Genomic DNA, 18,075 nt, shown 5'->3' on the forward strand with positions numbered 1-18,075 from the left:
CAGGCCTCTTTTAGTGTCCTGACTAAGCACTTTTGTTGATCTGAGACGAAGATCAGCCTAAAAGGGTATCCCTACTGTTATGGTGTGAACCTCTGTCAAAGGGGGTCAATTATTTGTCAGAATAAACCTTGGGCCTTTATATAAAAAAGGCACATAGACAGATGGTCTGTCGAGTCCTCCCTGAGGCATTCATTTGGGATTGTGACTTTCAGAGGAGGGAAGGCATAACAGCACTGGCTCATTCCGGTCATTGATTGTCACTTACTCTACCCTAAGCGACCATAAGTGCAGCTTGGCATATAAGTCAAATGAGTAGCAATAACGTTTTCCAAAGACAGTAATACTACTATAGCATAAGCAATGGAATGGCAGGAGCACACAGTGGATTCATCCTGCGCGGCATGCAGCCAATAGATAACTTCAGGGTCTATCGTTGGCATGATCTTATATATGACTACAAGGGAAGGGACTGGACTGATAGAGGGGTACTGGTGCAGGCACTTTCATATACTAATACCAGTCTTATCTTTAGAGCCTATCAATATTTATTCTCTCTTACCCTCCCCTATGACCTTAAAGCCTGCTGTCCAGGTTGTAAGTCATGTGAGGGCCAAGCACTACTTTGAATCTGAGGTCACAAATGCCATGTTATTAAATGCTACCAAGTGTAACTGTTGCTTGTCTTCAACATAGTAGCAAAAATAACCACCAGCTACAGCCTTTAAATTATTTTTAATACCAACAAACTAGTTTTGCCAACTAATAGAGTGGATACAATACGTAAGTATTTCCAGTTTCAAAGAAATCCCATGAGTAAACATAAGTAGTGCACATTGAGCACCTTGTATTGTGTCATGAAAATGTTGTTATATTTCAAACTCAAAAAAGTTTGTTATAAAAAAAGTACCTTGTATTGTGTCCTTGTGAAATACATAAGTGTACACTTTATCGTCGTCACAGGCACAGAAAACTCCTTTATCCGTTGGAAAGTTTTCCCACAAAATACCTTTTATAGATGGCGATAAATTTGGAATCTCATACACACTGTCGTTGACCTATGAAACAGAAAAATTAGTCCAACAACCTAAATATTTTAAATACAAAAATGTATGTTAGAAACCCATATTGACAATTGTTATGTGCCTCTGAAACAGTTATAGAAGGGAATACTGTTTCTTTCTCATGGAATCCGTAAAAGCTTTTTATAGCAATGCATCTCAATGACAAGAGATTTCTTTCATTACAAAATACATCAACATTTGTGAGAAAAGAGCAAGGAATCATATACATGTTCACATTTCAAAACCAGTGGAAGATATTTCAAAGACAGAATAGCTGGATGACATACAATTGTAGATGTTTTACAAAGGATGCTTTTTCTCAAAAGTAAAATGAGAACTTGAAGGGTGTGTTCAGCACAATTTAAAACAAAGCTGTAGTCAAGTGCTGGATGCAATGTTGTAGGCTCTTCCCAGAGGAGGGAGCAGAGAGGGCAACACTAATTTCCTTTAGCCAGAGTTCCTGACCAGGACAACCAACTACAGGCTACTAAAGGGGGCAAAAGAAGGTGCAGAGGAAGAAAACGTTAAAAGGCAGAAAAAAATCCTTGAAGCAAATACGAACAACATACGTTTTTGGAAGTGGGATGTGGGACGACAAGAATCAAGATAATGAGCTAGGCAATTCAAAGTATCAAGGTAGAAGTGCTGCAATACAAATAATTATTTGGTCACTAGCATTTGTATTGTGAAAATAAAGAAATCCTATTCAGAACCAGAACAGCAAATGTGACATCATAGTTTGGATGCCTAAGTGTCATCAGTTTGGACATGATTCCAATGAGCTGTTTATCAAGCCCAGTAAGAGTCACCTGTTCCCACTCAACACTTAACCTACAATGCCTGTCTTAATCCTAATTCAGTTCCTGAGTCTATCCTCTATCGCATTACCCACTCACCCTCTTCCTTATGCCTGCCCTCATCCGGGAGTTAAAGCACACTCCCAACATCCCCTAAGATAGCAGAAAACTCCATATACTCTACTTCTACCACCCATCCAACTGATCCTTGCCTACAGATTCCTTGGTACTACAATGTTAAACCGACCACTTTATCTTCCGTCTTTATTCAACACTGCTGGGCCATGGCTTCATTTTCGATATGGACTTGTGGTATTTACACATCATCTTTATTTTCATTATTGTTCTTTATCTAGAAATGTAGTCTCTGTGTTGTAGTCTGTTCTTTAAAATTACCAGAGCATGCAGAATGATGGACTTTTAACTGAGAAATACTATGACTAAGAAACACTTCAACGGCATTAGACACGACTTGTGTACTTGTACTGCTTCAATTATGGCTATTGCAGTTAACATGTTAAGAATTTTGTTTAGAATAACGAAAACTGAAAATAGTTTCAAACCCACAATGCCACCATTGCTACAGATGCTAGTGGACTAACTATGCCCAGAGAAGAGGCGGGAAGCTACTGAATCCCTCCTCCATCCACCTCAAGTTAAGAAACACAGGGTGCAGGCAAACCAACATGGAATTAAATCCCATGATCTTAGACACACTTCATGAATCCCTGCTCCTTTATATTATGAGAGAATTAAATGTTGAGTGTTTCCACAGCTATTCCAAAATACACAGTTTTCCCCGAACAGAACTAAATACCCATTTAGGTAGACATATTTACAGCCAGGAAATATAATAAGCGCAATAAAACATCAAACACCCACCAAGAAAAGAACAGTGATTGAGCGAATCAGAAATTACACTTTGGTAAGTTAACTGACACACTGACACACTAGGAGAATACTAGTAAGATTTGGGTTTAATGTGTGAATAGCTGGAAAGGAAAGGAGCTTGTTAAAGGGTACAAAATGCCACGCTGGGGAGGGTGGTTCACAACATGTGAAGTTTTGTACACGAATCTAAGCTTTAATAAGGTGTCCTGAATTGAAATGTAAAATATAGATCTTCCTATCTCATCAGCATGGCTTCTTGGCCAGTACTTGTAATCAAGAAGATTAAAAACATGTTGGCAATTAAGTTGCATCCTAAATGTGCCCTTCGTCATACAGGAATGTTTTCTTTTTAACTTTCACCATTTTATGGATATTTTAAATACTGTATTGACTGGAAAGAGGTCAGTGGAAGTCCATCCTGCCCAAGACTGTAGTGGAGGCCACTAGACATGGCTGTGTATCTGACACAGAGGCTGGCACTAACAGCAGAAAGGAAATCTTCACCATTATTCTAGAGATCACCATGCCTGCAGCTGCCTCCATCAACATACCTCCCTCATAAAACTTCTGCAACAAGCTAAGCTCTTCTGTAACAAGATCACATCTATATGCATCAACATTTACTCCCCCACCCGTTGCCCTCGCTATTCATTCCCCATCTCAGCTGAAGAACTGACCCTGACCACATGGTCCACCATCACCATGAATGAGACTGCCAATACCATGAAGCCTCCCCTGGGCCTCATGGTCCACTGTCAGCGCGAATGAGACAGCCACTACCATCTACTCTGGGGCCACCTCTGGCCTCACCAGGCCTTCACCAAAATACTCACACTCATCAGTGAAGCTTTTACAGGACACACGCCATGGTAACTCCTCTGCTCAAGAAACCTTCAACTGACTCGGCTTCACTCATTAGCTAAGGTCCAATCTCCCTCCTTCTGAAACCACCAAAGCTCCTTGAGAAGCTAATCAACAGAAGACTCACTGACCACATCAACAACCATCAGCTCCTCAGCACCAAGCAGCCCAGCTTCAGATGCAGCCATAGTACAGACTAGTACTCATCGTTTCCACAGATTGCATTCACTTGATCCTGTACAGAGTCGATACAGCAGCTCTCATCCTATGGACCACTAAGGATTATCTTGTCCCCTTAGGGGTGATTTCTCACCATGTAAATGCCCCACATTTCCTCTGAGCAAAAACGTGGCTTTAGGGATTGATACTGGCAAAAACAGAAATACAGTAGTCTCGGAACTATGTTGAGATTGATGCTATCAATTATATTTAGCTATGAAAAAACCCTACTAGAACATGTTGGCAAATTTGTTTCTCTAGTACTAAGATGCTAGCAAGTTGGAATATGTAATACAATGGCTATAACTGATAAAATATTAATAAAAAGATTTAAATAAATAAATATATGTTCCCACTAAATGTATAGTTTGTGCTGAAGTTCATGAAAATGTCAAAGCTTGAATTGGTGAAGGACAGAAATTAACAGTCTTTAATACAGCCTTAGAGCCCATTCTCATCAGACACCTGAATGAGATTGTCATCCAATGACCCAATCCCTGACGGGTCTGCTCCTTCTTGACGGACATAGCACAACACAAGCTGCCAACCAGGAACCACACTTCTCACAAGCCCACAAACTCATCTGCTGAGCGCCTCAAGGTTCATCTATCAGAACCACCCTCTTCAACACTTACATGACCGCTCTGGCTTATATCACCTGCGCACACGTCAACATCCTCACCTACATTGAAGACATGCAGCTCATACTTTCTCTCTCACACAAGACTCTCTACAAGCGGAACAAGTTCACCACCTGCATAGCCGAAGTTGCCATCTGGATGAAGGCCAACTGTGTCGAAGTCTACACCGACAAGAAAGAAATGGTGATCTTCAGAAACAAATCTGGGACTCTACCTACTGGCCGGCCAACCTTGGACCCACACCAACCCACAGCCACCAAGTCAGGTACCTCAGGATCATCATGGACAGAAAGCTAAACTTGACTGGGCAAATTAATGCTGTCACTGCATATTGTTTCCATCCCCTGAAGATGCTGAGTGCTGAGAAAGCTCTTCAAATGGCTCTCTAACACCACGAGAAAAAATACCACTCATTCCATCATCAGCAAGCTGTACTATGGGAACACCCTCTATGCTGGAATCACCAAGCAACTCACAAGAGTACTACAAATCATCCTGAACTCAGCAACCAGACTCTTCCTTATCCTCCCATGCAGAACACTCATCACACCTTATACCAGGGTCCTCTACTGGCTCCCGATACAGAAACGTGGTTAGTTCAAACTTCACACTCACACATTCAAGACATTGCATAACATTGGCTATGCCTACCTGAACAGCCGCATCTAAAATATTAATAAAAATATTTAAAGAAATAAATATATGTTCCCACTAAATGTATGGTTTGTGATGAGTGAATGAAAATGTCAAAGCTTGACTTGGTGAGGAACAGAAATTAACAGTTAGAATAAAAAAAAATCTAAAAGCGGCAAACAGCAAAATATGTGTTACATACATTGTACAACTGAACATACCATGAGCTAGCCTAGACCATAGCAAAAAACATGACAGATAGGTTTCATTGACTGCTTGACTTACAGGACAGTAGACAAAGCCATCACTTTTTTCATCAATAAAAACTAATCTTGTCCCCGAGGGATCAGGAAAAACTTTTTTAACGCCAACCGTGTGCCGATATTCATTCACATACTGCCAGTCTTCTATGTAGAAATACTGAATAACTCCAGTCTTAAGAAAAAGAAAAAAATATACATCATTGCAAATTAACTCATAACAAAGAAGTAGATACATGCAAAACATTTTATTAAAAACTAATCAAAGTAATGTCTTTATTTTGAAAAAGGGTTGTTTTAAACAAATTCAAAACCATGTCTGCTACAAAACAGAATGTCTCAAAAAATATTAATAACAAATCTACAAGCGAACATAGTTTGATACCATATTGTTGTTCTCCTAAGAGCCAGAATAGTTAAAGGCCACTGTTCACCATATCTAATGAGAAGGTAAAATTAATGCAGGCTATATCAAGGCCATTAAAAGTATTTAGACCAGTAACAGCTGAATAATCAAAACTCAAGATATGAACCTGGGATCAACTTCCTTAGATGGAGGACTAGCAGGTTCTAAGATATAGTTCCCTGTGGATCTACTGCTGTGTGCAAAGAAATTCCCAGTATTATGCTGCCTTCTGTTGCCAAATTGTGACATTTGCATTCTTTTGGCCAGTAGAAAAGATTGGAATTGGGTCACTGGCAGTAGAGAAGAATGGCAGGTTAGGCCTACCTCTAATTAAGATCTGACCCCAGGTGTTAAGCAACACTTTATTTTTGGATGCATTCTGTCTGTACCTATATTTACACAGAAGATGCTTTAACTTATTAATACTTTTTAGCTATATACCACCACAGTACCACAGATCTGCAGAATGCCTTTGCAAACCATTCAGAAAAATTACCCTATTTTTGAACATTTGCATGTACCTGTTAATTTTATTCAGCAGATCCAGACACACTTATTTTGCAGTTAGATAATCCAAAGCACACCACAAGTTGAATGAAGGCAATTCTATGACTTGTGGAGAAGGACAGGTATGCGTTTTCGCAGATGTCTTAAGAAACAGGGTTATTATTTGGGAAGCATGTGAGGCCTCCACAAGTAAGTCAGAAATCTTCTGACTGTTGGGAACCAAACACCCCTTTGCAGCACTTGACTGTTTCAGCGTAGTGAGGCCGACCAGTCCAAGACCTTCTCAGTGCAGGTAGTGTTGGCTAGTAGCCCAGTTTACAGGTACGCAACAAATAATACCCAATAAATAATTATCCAGTCAGTGCTTTAATTACATGCACACTACTTAACACTGCATTAATTCATGTCAATATACGAGCGGCCAGCAGGAAAAGCCTCAGGTCACACTTTCTTTAATAGTTCACACATTTAGGAAGCCCACAACTCTAAAACCATAATACCCTCTTCACACAAGAGACACAATATAATGTGGTGTAGCTCTTAAAATTAAGGCCTAGTGGTGTTGTCAGGGTGTGACCCCAATTGTAAAGCAGAACTAAGTCATGATAAACCAATGCAACATCATAAAAACTGGTCACAATGACACACAGACACATCAGACACACCGACACACCGACACATCACACACACACACATACATATATACAGACTGAAAAAACTAAAGTTTAAGTAATGTTATATATTTTTTTATATATATATATATATATATATATATATATATATATATATATATATATATATATATATATATATATATATATATATATATATATGCACACACACACATACATACACACACAGTTATGCAGTATGTTACTAATGTGTAAAGGGTTCCCCATGAGTGGAAAGGGCTTGCTATCAAATCCCAAAGTGCCCTATTTAGGGGTAGTGTGGTTGAGCAGCCTTAGACTTAACATAGAGTGCATGACATCTACACATACACAGAACAGTCAATAAATGAGACAACTCAAGCAGGAGATCCACACCAATTTATAAAAATAGCAGGTATCTTTATATATGTTTAGGCACTAGAAAGAAATAATTCAGGTACGTTTTAATTACGAAAGTGGACACAGTGCAATTTTTGAGTTCTGCAATGTTATCCTATGCGAGGAAAAACAAGTTCTGGAATCAGGTACTGTATGACGACTTACAGAACCAATCTCCGAGACTTAAGGTGAGTATTGGGTAAGGGTCAGGACCACATCAACAGTTCACTCCAGGTGGCACTGGTGTGGCCGGCTGCAGAGGTGTGGTACAGCCTTGGGTGCCCAATGTATTCAAATGGAAATCAGTCTTTGTGGAAAAAAAGGCTGCAGGCTCTGGCCAGGAGGCCAGTCAAGGTCAACCAACAGGTAGATTACAAATGTGGGGTGCTCTGGGATGTAGGTGCAACTTTGGCCCTCTTCTCCATGGGTCAGGGGGTGACTGGTGCAGAGGTGTCCTTTGGTGTTGGGTTTCTGTGTCCGGGAGCACTAGCGGTGCAGGGGTCCTGTGGGCTGAGGCTGCAGGCTTCGTCGAGGAGGGGTGAAACCACAGTGGACTCAAGTTCAGCAGAGGTGGGGGACTTTGTTGACACCAGGGGCCCACTTCAACTCGGGCTGGAGGCGCGACGGATGCAGTGGTTATTTTAGGCACTGGGTTTCTTTCATCGCAGAAGCCGTGGGAGAGTGAGCCTGAGTGCAGAGGCTGTAGGCGGTTTCGGGGAGTCCAGGAGGGCTGATACCATGATGGACTCTGGGGAACTGGGCTACATTGTTGGCACCAGTAGTCCACTTCACCTCAGGTCGGAGATGGCAGGTGCAGTGGTGACGTCATTTGTCGGCTTTTGACGGTTCCAGAGGCTTCAGAGTACCTTCTTTGGAGGATTCTGGAGAACAGGTCCACTGTTCAAGAGAAGTCTTGAGTCTTTATTGAAGGAAGGCAGTCCCTCCTAGGTTTATGGAGTCACAGCTGCAGGACAAGGTGACTTTGGTGTAGGTTTCGTCGAGGGACGCAGACAGGCTGGGTTTGTTGGTACCAGGTCAGCTGCTTCTTTTCTCCTATCCTGCAGTTGCAGCTCTTCGGTGTCCCTTGTCTTATTAGGTCATCAGGATCTTCTTCTCTGGTGCCAGGGGCTTCCCTAAATACTGGATGTAGGGGTGCTAGAGGGGTATAGGGTAGTAGCCAATGGCCTACTGACCCTTGGAGTCACTACACCACCTATATGACAACTTAGTGTGGGAAGTGGTCCAGAATTCCCAAGTATGCCATCATAAAGATGGCAACTTCTGAAACATTGTGTCCACCACGAAGTAGCCCATCTTAGGGGTGGTACTGGCCTGGGGGTGGCACTCCTACCTGAACACCAAATTTTCTCGCCTGTCCAGGTGCTAAATGGGCTCTGGACTGGGGGGGGGGGGTGTTTGGGGGTGGCTTCCTCTCAAGTGAGGGGAGCCAGATTTGACGCTTACTGGCCCAGGGAGGCTAATCGGCTAATCGGCAGGCCATACTCTGGGAGGGGTGTTACGCCCTCTTCCCAGACAGGTCTTTGTTCTAGGCCTCTTGAGAGCAAAGGCTCTCACCCTAGGAGGTCAAACTCTTGTCTGTTGCCTGACGGTGGCAGGCTGGCTCGAACTGGTCAGTAAGCACACCAGAGACTGGTAGATTTTCAGGGGGCACTTCTAAGGTGCCCTCTGGGTGCAAGTATTGATAAATACATCAATGGCATCAGTGAGGGTTTATCAATACGAGATGTTTGATACTAAACAGTCCTATCTTCAGTGAAGCTTGATGTAGCTGTGGTACTAGTATTGACCAGTGTCCAGCACATGCATGTAAAATGGGTTCCCTGGTCACTACTATGTCTCAGAATCGACAAAGACATAGCAGGGGCATATCTGCCCTCACATGTCATTTAATGCACCATGCCTTAGGGCTGTAAGGCCTGCTAGAGGGGTGACTTACATATATTGCATGCAGTGTTAGGAAACATGGCACTCAACCTGTGTGCCATATTGTGCTTTCAATTTTGTTTGTGCCAAGACATGCAGCCAGCAATGGCAGCCTGTCATGTGCTTGGTGAAAGGTCCCTGAGGGTGGCAACATTCGTGCTCCAGAATTCCTAAGTATGCCACCCTCTTTAGTACCCAAGGCCCTGGGTACCAGGGGTACCATTTACTGGAGACTTAGAGGGTGCCAAAGGTTTTGCCCATTTGGGAAACAACTGTGCAGTTTTGGGAAAGAGATATGGAACTGGTGACCTGGTTAGCAGGAACCTAGTGCACTTTCAGTCAAAAACTACAGAAGATACCAGGCAAAAAGTGGGGGGTAACCATGTCAAAAGAGGTCTATAGGTAGGTATATATATATATATATATATATATATATACACATATATATATATATATATATACACACACACATATATATATATATATATATATATATATATGTGTGTTTTCACTGAAAAAACAAAGGTTAAAGTAATGTTATAGTTAGGTGAATATGCCAGTGACAACATTCACGTTTTAAACTAAAAACAAAACAAAAAAACCCACATAAATTCACCAGTTGTAGTTAGCAGAGCTAACTATAAAGTGTGCCCCCGCATCGCACTGCTTATGACTTCATATATCATATCACTCATGATTTGTTCTAAAACATAATTTATGACATCACTGATAACATCTCAAATTGCAGGAGTTAATGGCATTCACTTCCCTGCTTCCATCTGGGCTGTGGTAGTGGTGTGCCCACAGATTCTTCCACATCTGGACATGGGCTGCAGAGGAGGCACACTGTGGTACTCCCTGGCCTCCCTGGTAGCAAGTTCTTTTAAAGTACAGCAGTAGCACTTGTTCTTTCGGTCTCCAAGGAGAGGCGGGCCCCTGAAGATATTTTGTAACATAGCATGATAATTCTCACTTTTTCTTCTGCTCTTTGGTGTCAGATCTGAGAGAGATGGAGGCTCCCAGGGACATTTGGAATACATTTAACACAGACACCATGCTGGCCCACTAGACAATTCTCTTCCTAGGGGGTTTTCCACAAGCTATGCATGACCGATCACTGCATCACACGTCTCCCAGTGTTTTCTCTGGCCCCATTGTGACGTTTTGGTCAATCTTGGGCTTGTTTGGTTCCTGGTGGCAGGCTCCAGCATTAATTTGTGGTCTCTTGGTCTTAACCCCTGTTTTGATCTAGGGGCTATTTTTCTTCTTTGCTCCCCCATCATTAGAAAGAGCTCAGGGCCCGTCTTTTAGTTCCTGGCCATGAACCACTCCTGTGACAAGCACCTAGTGTTCTCCTCAGCGTGAAGTCAACCTCTAGCTGCACCCAAACCCTTTAAAGGGACAATACCCTCACTGCATGCACTCTTCAGACCCCACGGCATCCTTTGGCCACCTGGAGGGCACCCATGTGGTGACAGAAGTCAAAAGAGACTGTCCTCCGATTAGGGTTACCCTTCAATGGAACCTTTTTCCTTCATGGTCTCCCAACAGGTCCATCCCTCTATTGCCCCTCAGGGGGTCCCACAGTGGGTGTAAAGGGGACACCTTTACACCCTGGCCCTGGGGAAGGAGATCCATGGAGTTTCATTCTGTCCAAGTCCAGAGTGCCCCAGTGCTCTAGACAAAGGTCAGGTCTTCTTGAGGGTCCTGCAAAATTTATACTTCCTCTCCCTTGCACAGAGAATTGTAATTGGGGAGCTGAATGTTCCATAATGTATGCATCCCTGTCCAATCTGGGATTGCACATCATCACTCCACACCTTTCCCAACCCTCCTGAACAGCATTTTGGGACATTCTAAAATGGAGACTTGAAGTAGTCGGTTTAAAGACCACTCCTAAGACGGTGTAACCACAACCCTACCTGCTGGGTTCCTTCCTCCAAAACCTCAAAGGGGAACCCTTCCTGCGATTGGCTCCAGAGATCTTGCCTTCTGCACTACAGACCTACTCGTTGAGACCACATGTGCACATACATGTGCTCATGTGCAGTCAACCGTCCGAAAGATCAGCTGCAAGAGCACAGCTTTCATGGGGCCACTGGGATAACTTACCCTTTTACAACCACATTTACCCTAAAGATAGGGACACAACCTGTGCCCAGAAACAAATCCCTGAAATACTAACAAGTTGCAAATCAACACAATTAAGCATCTGCATGATTCCCCAAGTTGGCTAGAGGTTTCCTCCCAATAAAGGAACCAAATGCATCAAGTCCTATTAAACTAAACTGAGCAAACATTAAAATGGAAAGGGAATGGTAGGATAAATAACACCTCACAACCTATCACTTCCTATGTTAAGAAAATGCATACATCAGTTCCATAGACGAGGAAGTCACTAGTTAAGGCATGACACCAAATCCGACACTTATCATCAAGTGCTGGGAAGAGGCGTGTCTCTCGTTCTTCCTGACTATCCAATCCTTCACTTTCAATCTGCAATAAAAAAGAATAGAATTCATACTCAGTCACTGTGAATTAATACTTAGCAAACAGAAAAGATTATCAGCCTATTATACAAAGTTACAGCATATTATGATAAAAACTACAAAGCATCTGTCTCTGACAATGCATTTCCAGACCCAGAACTGAGAATTCCTTCATTAACAATGAAACGGCTCTTGTAGCTCTTGAGGCAGTGTGGTATCAAACGCCTACATATCAAGGTGGTTCACTCATATATATAGTTATAAAGCTGTGCCACGCTAGGTATAAGTGGCTCATACTGTGCCATTTTGGTTTGCATTCTGATACTTGGAGTTTAACTCTGTCCATTATCAAAAGAGGACTGAATATGCCAGATTGAACAGTTTATGGTAAGTTCTTCAGACGTTTATGATTAGGAGCCTAGTCATCACTACCTCAATGGAGAAATACAACTACGTTTCTTTAAGTGGCTGGTTGCTAACGCCTATTTCAGGTGCAGGTGAAGGACAACAAAATGAATGAAAAGTGTACAGAGCTCCTTCAAAAGAGGATAAGGCACATCCCACAAATTTCAGGTAAGGTATATATAATTAGTTCATGCAACTAATTAGGTGTCAAACTATCACCGTATTACGTAGAATGAGGCAGATTGGGTGAAAACAGATTAGTATCAAAGAAGTCTGTGCAGATATGGATGAGTATTCTGTTCCTGTCATCAGGAACAGTTGTATTGTGTACAAGCAGGAACTTTTCAGTTTTTATCAATTAAATCTGTAGAGTTTTTTTAATGAAGAAATACCTGGTGAGATGGAAGACTTCTTGTCTAAGTTGTGTTAGGAAGATAAACTTCTAAATTAGGGTTCCCCAACGAGTAGCTCGGGAGTTAATGGTGGCTTTCCAGCTTCCTTTGACTAGCTCCCCTATGTGTAGGCACTATTGGTAAGTGTATAGCTTTAGTTTGGTTGGGTTATACAAATATATAAAATATAATTTGAGGCTGGTAATTCAAGCTGTATTGGGTGGTCTTAAAACTGATTTTTTTCTGAGGTATCGGGTGCATTGCATACATGACTGCTGTGACACATAGAGGCACTGAAAATTAAAATTGATAATGCTTTTTGGGCATTATTGCTAGTGTCCTTGCCTGTACACCAAGGTTGTCACTACTGGTAATCCTGCATGCATTGGCCTCTAATGGGTGTTTGTATGAAGCTGTCATTAATGTTAACACTGATAATTTATTTTTGCAGTTCACATTTATTTTGAAGGACCATAGGAAGCTCTTACTATGGAAAAGGTTCAAGACTCCTTTACTGAACACTCTCTTTATCTAAAAGGTGCGCTTTTTAGCTGGCTTTTATCAAACAGTATAGTTGGTAGTTGGAAAAAACCTCAAAACCTATTATAATGAAACATGGTTCCACATGACATAATATTGAACTCTGGACCAATATCCTGCATCTGAATCCTGATTGGCAAATGCCTCATTTGACCAGATTGTTCCAGAACTATCATGTAATTTTATGATGAATCAAGAGACTCCAGAAGAGGGATGTCCAACGTAGGTCTACCAGGGCTGATCTGCTCTAGTGAGACATACTAATGACTGCTATGACCGTATGACAGTTTGATGCCTCGGTGTTACATGTTTCTGTTTTAATAATGCATTCAGTCACAATACATTTTCAGATGGAATAAACAGCCAAAATTGAACCTTACCACATGAAGCTGCACTTTGCCCTCAAACAAAGCAGCAGCATAATCTGAGTTAAGGCACATGCTAGCCACTGTCCCAAGATACTCAACGTCCTTAAGTTTTTCTACACCTAAAAAGTTAATCAGAAAAAAAGATAACTCACTGGAATACAGTTCTGACATTCATATTCAAAAACGTTTTCACATACAAAGCACAATTATTTAAAGTGACATTTTAGTAGACATTTTGTAGGACATTAACCGAGTTTGTCTGACTTACGTATATCTTGCAGCTTGAAAACAATGTGGTTTGTTACTGAAAATAATATGATTTTGATGCAGATATGTGATCTGTTCCGTTACTGTACAAAAATAAAATCTAAGGTTAGAAAGATAAAACAACCACTGAATCCTCAGTGGGCAATTCTTACGGACATTGATGGCTTTACCCTGAAGCTGCTCACCACAGCACTGACCTCGTAAAAAGAACTTAAAAATATTTTATATTGTTTATGTTTATGTCTTTGACCTCTTCCGAGAAGATGTGATCAAATGGCACTCTCATTTTGGTACATAATTCCTGACAGAGACCTGCTCAACCTCTGGGAGAAGAAGCATGGCTGTAGGGTTACCTACATTTTGGAGAAATGTGACTCTGGAAGACTCATTGACTTCAAAGGGAACGTGTAATAAATGTGGCTTGATGACACCAATATTTTATTTTTCACTCCTTTAAAATATAGTTTGGAAACAGGATTTCACTGTCCTGATTACAACTTTATTATGTAGAGGCTGCTGCTCAGATGCACAAAGAATTTACTTGTTTTACATCCTTTGTAAAAAAACAGTAGCTTTACACACCACTAACTGTGTGGTTGTGCTCCTTTACAACAGAAGCATTCAAAAGGATGAGTACAAAATACAATGCTCATTTCACTGTGGAGGCTTGACATTGGATACTGATAAAGCCAAATATTTTGGTTTTGGCACAAAGGAAGGCACCGTCCTTACAGGTAGTTAGCGCATAACTGGTCTTGAGGAATCTGCTAGTGGTGTAGTAAGAGGGAATATAGTTCTACACATACAATTACCCATGTCTGTGGCAAAACTGTGATGGGTACAGTGCAATATGTGCATGCACAAACTCAGAAGGGGAATGCCTAAGTGAAGTATGCTAGAAGGGTGAGGATAGATAGGGTAGCAGCCTGGAAACAAACTGGCCTGCAAATATGTCTGGGCCTCAATTTTAGTGTTCGGCACCTGTTATTACTCCACTAACTGAAGTAAATTCATGTCCGATGTGTCCCAAAAAAGGTGGTTGGTTTGTAGGAGTAAAAAACATTTTACACATTTGCTGAAAGGTTTGGTGCAGACACACATTTTGTGAATGATGGCAAAGACAGAAAGAGAATAACAAGCAAGGCAAAGCGTCTTTCCAGCAATAGCCAACTGAAAAATAATTTTAAAATAATTTAAAGAATACTCACCATTATCTGTAAGTGCATAAAACCAAGCACGATTATTCATTCCCACAGCCAAATGAAAAGGACCGACAGCGACAAAGCTGGGTTCCACTTCAACAGAAACGGTGATTGGTTGCTCCTATAGGAATATTAAAGCTGTAAATGGAGAGCCTGATACAGCCAAATTTCTGAGCTTGTGGGTTTGATCTAGAACGTATTGTAGAAGCGCCTACTGAGGAGATACAGTGAGGTTTCTACAAGTAAGCAGTGAGCACGTAAGTGTACAGATCTGCATCATGAAGTGCAGATGCAAGCATGGAGTTACTAAATTTGTTTTGACATCAGAAAAAAAACAACTCAGTAGGCTTTTTGACTAAAATAAACTCATGTATAACTTGTGCTTACATTTTTTGGCTTTTATCCCATTGTCATGAACGTCTGGAGAATAGCACGCTAGACATTAATTACATAATAAAAATGCTGTTGATCAGACAAGGGAAGATGTTTTTACTTCTGTACAGAATGTTGTTTGTAAATCGAACTGATTTTGCAGCATCTGCCCATACTAATCAGTTTACCAATCGTTCATATATTACATTTTCTCTATCCGTGATGCCACCTAGCCTTATGCTTGAACTAGACTATTTTTATCTTATCATACTTAATTTGAAAAATGCATGTTATAAAGTGATTTCTATGAGTTTATACATTACATATGACTGAGCTGAGAGTACGTATATTAAATGTGTGACAAGATACAAAGTAACTTTTTATCAAATTAGAAAAGTAGCCCATATTTTCAAACCTCCTTATATAAATTGTGAAGCTAGGATATATGAATACTGTGAATAGCTTGCAGAGCTGCTAGGTCTCCATATGCTGCCAGTCATGGGAGGAAAATTGAAAATTTTTTACTAATTTGAATCGGGCTCCTCTCCCCACAGATAAATGATCAACGAAAACCAATGCATTATCTAATTAATAAAACAATACATTTTAGCACAACGTCTCAGTCTCTAGTATGCAAGTGTTTCTAATGTTACTAACCATGGACACCTTAATATACCAGCGTTTTTGCCCAGTGCCTGCAGAAACAAGACGAGCCTGCTCTAGTTTTAAAGTGCATACCTTCCAAATCTTTTCAAAACAATCAACAGCAATGGCCCCATTGATAAATGATCTGCTATATAGAAGAATAGGCAATGTACATAAAGGAAGATTCCTTTTTCTGATTCTTCAAGCCATTTGTGTCCTTTTGCATCCAGGCTGCTAGGTACACCAATGTCAACAAGAGTGATATAGGAGACAGGATAGCCCTGTCTAGTCCAATGCCCCAGGGGAAGGATTTGGAAATTTACACAAACCCTTGCATTGCTGCAGTTTGATACATTTACATTCAACGAACACTGGCCTACAGTCTGTTCTACAAGACCCTAGACTTTATCTGAGTCAAAAGTGTTTAAGAGGCTAGGAAACCCACATTGGTGCCTCTAATGTGCTTTCTGTCAATGTCAGGCAATAACAGACCACATTTTAGATTGCAGTCAATTAAACTTTGCTGCCATAAATTCTGCTTTTAGAAAGGATTGAAACTATTTGGCCCACACATCTCAGAAACTATCTTTTGAAAATGATTTTTTTTTTTAGATTAAATAAGATTGGCAGCATACTATATAAGCAATAATAACAGGCTCATAAATGCCTTGAAAAACTGCAGAATAATGCATAGTGGATATTTATAAAAGCATGGTCCAGTCTTCTTCTGAAGTGACGTGATTTCAGCTATTAATCTAGTTCTCAATTAACATCGAATTTAAAACAAGAATCATATAAAGCAAATCTAAAACATAAACTTGTTTTCCAATTGCAAACATTTCCCACTCACATAATTGACACAAGGATAGCTAAATATTATCATGATATGTGCGAGTGTATGTATTTGTGAAATAAATGTATTACAGTGTTCTTACTCCTTCAATGTAGTTGGCCACAGTGACTTCGAGAAGAGAGGTAAGATAAGCAATCTTTGTTCCACACGTGTCACCAAGTACTGGAAGTTTTGTTAAGAAGACATGCAGCGACCCTCTTTGTGTAGATACAGCCAGTAACTGCCCATCATCTGTCCAGGATAGCCAGTCTAGACCTGCAAAAAGAGAAAACACTAACTGTTGTAAAAAGTTAATTGATTACTATTTGGAAAACAAATATGCCAACAAAAGTAGTTAATTAATTAATTTAAGCTACAACAGATTATGCATAAATTCACCAGTCCTTCAGATATGAGCCATTATGATATATTCATTCATACCAAAGTGTATGACCAAGGTAGCGGAAACACAAGTTCGAGGAAACTATTTGGGTCTTATATTCTCCACAATATAACTACACGTTGAACTACTTTTATACTGTTTTTTTTTTTATTTAACCCCTCATTTATATCCAGTGTGTTGTCTTGAGCAACTTGAAGGGGAATGTCTCCTGGGTGTTCCTGTTGAGAGAGAAGACCTTGTGGCAAGACTTCAGAGAGAACTCGAGTATTCATCCTTGCAACCAAAGCAGCAGACCTGCTGTTGCATATGCTCAACATCTATTACAGGAGCCTCCCCCCCTCATCGCCCCACCCACCCCAACACATTATAGTTTCCTTGGAGGTTTACAAGGCTGTGAAGCACCTGCTAGGTAGCACAATCGAAATTACCTTCTGTATTCAGAGAGGAGATGAACTATGTGGGTGGCAGGTGCAATCAACCAAGCTCCCTGCCTAGGATGTTGTGTCTGTTTAATTATAGCTACCTGTGGAAACAAGAGGACAAATAGAACGAATGGCTAAAGGGAGCAGCTATAGTGCAGTTGGGAACTGGTTTCCTACTTGTATCTGGTGTATACATCTGAGTCTGCACTGAGAAGGCAGGATCCTGAACAGGAGGGACCTTCTGAAAGAATGTGACTACAGAAGTTAGAAAGCAGCTCCAGGAGAGGTGAAGGAATAAAAGGCCCCAGAGTAAAGGCAGTGAGTCCGGTGGTGGGGTGTAGATGCTGCAGTCTGAACAACTGAAAAAGAAACTCCAGCACATTATCACAAGTGAAAGGTTAGTTCAGTTTAGCAGTTGGGCAATAAACTGATTAGTGTTACTGTTGCTGCCAGTACTACCACTGACCTC

The 18,075-nt window shown here is 41.0% G+C and overlaps 1 protein-coding gene across 2 annotated transcripts in view; it reads right to left on the reverse strand.

The window, feature by feature from the left end:
• Window positions 1–18,075, reverse strand: part of WDR19 (WD repeat domain 19) — a 601,305-nt gene that overhangs the window by 477,286 nt on the left and 105,944 nt on the right. For both annotated transcript variants that reach the window (XM_069202086.1, XM_069202080.1), the window contains exons 11-16: window positions 16,885–17,057; window positions 14,939–15,053; window positions 13,476–13,582; window positions 11,643–11,765; window positions 5,389–5,538; window positions 908–1,055 (exon numbers count right to left, since the gene is read on the reverse strand). In XM_069202086.1, coding sequence (XP_069058187.1) covers window positions 908–1,055; window positions 5,389–5,538; window positions 11,643–11,765; window positions 13,476–13,582; window positions 14,939–15,053; window positions 16,885–17,057 — 816 coding nt within the window. The remainder of the gene's footprint in view (window positions 1–907; window positions 1,056–5,388; window positions 5,539–11,642; window positions 11,766–13,475; window positions 13,583–14,938; window positions 15,054–16,884; window positions 17,058–18,075) is intronic.

This window comes from Pleurodeles waltl, chromosome 1_2, assembly GCF_031143425.1.
Source record: "Pleurodeles waltl isolate 20211129_DDA chromosome 1_2, aPleWal1.hap1.20221129, whole genome shotgun sequence".
NCBI lineage: Eukaryota > Metazoa > Chordata > Amphibia > Caudata > Salamandridae > Pleurodeles > Pleurodeles waltl.